This window comes from Myotis brandtii, unplaced genomic scaffold (assembly GCF_000412655.1).
Source record: "Myotis brandtii unplaced genomic scaffold, ASM41265v1 scaffold987, whole genome shotgun sequence".
In the NCBI taxonomy this organism is placed as follows: domain Eukaryota; kingdom Metazoa; phylum Chordata; class Mammalia; order Chiroptera; family Vespertilionidae; genus Myotis; species Myotis brandtii.
Window position 1 is genome coordinate 394,130 of NW_005372107.1, and position 3,650 is coordinate 397,779.

Consider the following 3,650-nt stretch of genomic DNA (forward strand, 5'->3'; position numbering starts at 1 on the left):
GGGGGGGGGGGGGGGGGGGGGGGGGTGGTGCCAGGAGCCTCTGGAGACGCCGCTTACAGCAGCTGCGCCCTGTCGGCGGTGCAGGTTGGGTCCCTGGGGGCCAGGCAGCGCAGAAGGCTATTGTCCGCATGTGTCCAGGCCAGCCCTAGCCCTGCCTCCACCTGCGGCCTCCGGACTCCCCGGGCACACACAGACCCTAGGAAGCCCTTCCCTTCCTGCTTCCCAACCTCCTGCCTCGGGTTCCAGGCATCTGTTCCCTCAAAGCCCAGGCGCTGGGGCCTGGCCAAGCCTTGGTCTGCCTTGGAGGAACTGGCACAGATGCACTGTAGGTGCCCACCGTGGTGCCCACTTGGGTTATCTGGAAGAGAATTCCCTGAGGGAACTGGTACCCGATTCCAGGCTGCCTGCTGGACAGCCTGCGACCCGATGCTGGGCCTGTGCGCCCTTTCAGGACCTCAGTCTGTCTCTCTCTCCCCTCCCTCCTCCTCTCTCTCTCTCTCTCTCTCTCTCTCTCTCTCTCACACACACACACACACACACACACACACACACACATTGGGGGTAACCCTTAGCCCATGGTTCTCAAAGTGTGGTTCCAGGGCCAGCAGCACCTGAGAACTTGTTGCAAACCCAAATCCTCAGGCCCCATCCAGACCAACCAGATTTAAAACCCTCTGACAGGAGGGGCCAAGCAATTTGTCTTAACAAGTGATTGTGATGCCCGCTCAAGTTTGAGAGCCTCTGGTTTCAAGTCCACCTGGCACAGGGTTCTTGAGGGGGGTGGGGGGGGGGTGGAGAGAGAGACCTGGCTTTAGATCTCTCCTTTTCGAGCTTGTTTTCTCATCTGTAAAATGGGTCCCTTTGACAAATTGCACCTTCTTTAAAGTCTCCCTGGCAATTCTAATCTTTTGTAATTTTAAACTTCACCTTGCAGGACCTCACCTCCGTTTCCCCAGCTGGGGAATCGGTCATGATCAGGGTCAAGGAATGGTCCTCCCACCATGTTTCTTATCTGAAATACGGGACGATGGGGAGGGAGTCACATTTCTAAGTCCTAAGGCAGAGGTCCTCCAGCTTGACTGTACTTTGGGGTGAGGAGGGTGGGCTTATTTACAGCACAGACTCAGCCCCCACTGCTATTCACTAGTTCACTGGGTCTGAGATGTCGTTCCCTACTGACCCTGATGCAGGAGGGGTCTGTGGGCCAGAGTTGGCCAAGTCCTGATTTTCAAATCCCTTCCATGGCTGGACAGAAATGCCCTCTTCTAGGAAGTGAGGGGGAAATGCAGAGTCCCACCAAGACTTTGTAGAGTCTCACCCACCTTTTTAGTCCCGAAAGGGCCGCCTCTAGGCCAGACAGCATCCTGTAGAAATTAGAAGAAAGGCTCCCATTCCTCTGGGTGGATGCAGCCCCCTGCCGGGGTCTGACAAGTGGACTTCGGGCTGGGTTTCCGCCCCCGCTCAATCCCTTAACCACACACTCTGAATGCAGCAGCCCTGGTAGCCTCACTGACACTGAGCAGGCTTTGGAATTGGCTGCACCCAGGTTCAAGTCCCACAGACCAGAGAGGTTGAGCATCCAGCCCAGCGCACACAGCAGCGAGGAGGCCAGGCTCTCCAAAGCCCAGAACTTACTGGCTTTTTTTTCTGGGTGCTTCTTGGGACTGTGGGTATGTGTTAGGAAGGAGGGTGTCAAACACATGGGACCCCGGGAGCAATATCAGAACTAACCCATCCTTCCCCATAGGCAGGCTGTTAATGCCACCGGCCACCTTTCGGACACTCTGTGGCTGATCCCCATCACATTCCTGACCATCGGCTATGGGGACGTGGTGCCGGGCACCATGTGGGGCAAGATTGTTTGCCTCTGCACTGGAGTCATGGTGAGTACAGCCACCTCAGGGACCCTCCCCAGTTCCGCACTGGTCATCCCCTGGCTCCAGGAAGCCATGGAGCCAACGCAGGCAGTCAGGGCCACCCTCAAGAAACCGGGCATCTGGGCCTCCACAGCCCCATTTCCTTTTAAAACACAGGAATCCATCTCCCAAACGCTTGCTCTCTCAGAAACCTAAGATCCCAGCCCTCATCCTCCTCAGGAACACAAGGGCCCTAACTTCCCAGCCCCATTTCCTCCCAGAATCCAGGAATCCAGCCCTGAGCCCGTCAAGGCTCCGCATCCTGCCCACCCCCTGGCCCCCTAGTCATCTAGGACTCAGGCCCCATTTCCCAGCTCTGGGAGAGGAATCCAAGCTCCCAGCCTCCATCGAGGCCACAGAGTCTAATCATGGAGAGTATGCCTGGGGGGCCAGGCTGCCTAGGGCCAAATCCTGCTCCTGCCACTTCCTAGCTGGAAGCAAGCCATATACTAGTACCTCCCAGGCCTCCGTTTCCTCGTCTATAAAATAGGATACTTGCCGAAACCGGTTCCCAGAATCCAGGAATCCAGCCCTGAGCCCCGTCAAGGCTCTGCATCCTGCCCCACCCCCTGGCCCCCTAGTCATCTAGGACTCAGGCCCGCCTGGGGGCCGGGCTGCCTGGGACCAAATCCTGCTCCTGCCACTTCCTAGCTGGAAGCAAGCCATATACTAGTACCTCCAGGCCTCAGTTTCCTCGTCTATAAAATAGGATACTTATACCAGTGAACTCCTCGGGTTCCTGAGGAGACTAAATGAATTGAAACATGTAAAGGATCTCAAACAGTGCCCAGCACATAGGAAATGCTCAGGAAGGGGCGGGGGGCTGTTATAATGGCCCCAGGCATCTGCCACCCCCACCCCAGCGCCAGTCCCTCAAGGATGAGGCAGAGGCTCTCCAGCCCCATGTTGCCTCCTCCCAGAGTCAGCCTCCGCCCGAATCCAGACATTCACCCTTTCCCCTTCACAGACCCAGGCATCCAGTTCCCCCCATGCAGCCCTTATCCCCCCACCCCACCCCCGGACCCAGCACCCAATGCCTTGGCCTTCACCTCCCCAAGAGACCGGGCTCCCCTTACCCTCAGGGACTCAAGCCGCCGGTCCCCAGCCCTGATGCTGTCCCAGGAAGGACATGTTGAATCCCAGGGAGGAGGGTGAGGGACACCCCAGTGACCTGATGGCCAACTGGGTGTGAGCAGCAGGGAGGAGTGGTTCCCGCAGGAGCCTGAGGTCTGCCCCTTGCCCAGCCCAGCCCTCCTCTCCTCCTCCATTCATACCCTTAACCAAAGAGAATATTTTGATGGTGTAAATACACACAGGAGTTCATCTCAGACCCGTGATTTCTAATCCTCGCTCCCCGCTTGGAGCTGTTTGCTTCTCTGTCAACTAGGGGTGGTTGGGCCTGCCTTCTGTGGCTGTTGCAGGGGAGAGGGCGTGGAGGTGGGCAAGGAGAGCTGGTGGAACAGGGCTGGCCTACAGAGCCCCACAGCCCTGTGTCACACACAGTGCCTGCTGTGCCCACAGGGAGTCTGCTGCACAGCCCTGCTGGTGGCGGTGGTGGCTCGGAAGCTGGAGTTCAATAAGGCAGAGAAGCATGTGCACAACTTCATGATGGACATCCAGTATGCCAAAGAGGTGAGGGCGGGCTACACAGGAGTCCCAACCCCAGCTCCCTCCTCCCTCAGACCCAGGAGTCCAGGCCCCCAGCCCCTCCTCCCTCAGACCTAGGAGTCCAGG

General features: G+C 57.9%; 1 protein-coding gene across 1 annotated transcript in view; it reads left to right on the forward strand.

Moving 5' to 3' along the window:
• Positions 1-3,650, forward strand: part of KCNN4 (potassium channel, calcium activated intermediate/small conductance subfamily N alpha, member 4) — a 15,401-nt gene that overhangs the window by 8,574 nt on the left and 3,177 nt on the right. Inside the window, exons 3-4 of the mRNA XM_014533510.1 lie at positions 1,746-1,883; positions 3,438-3,548. Of these exons, the coding sequence (XP_014388996.1) occupies positions 1,746-1,883; positions 3,438-3,548 (249 nt within the window). The remainder of the gene's footprint in view (positions 1-1,745; positions 1,884-3,437; positions 3,549-3,650) is intronic.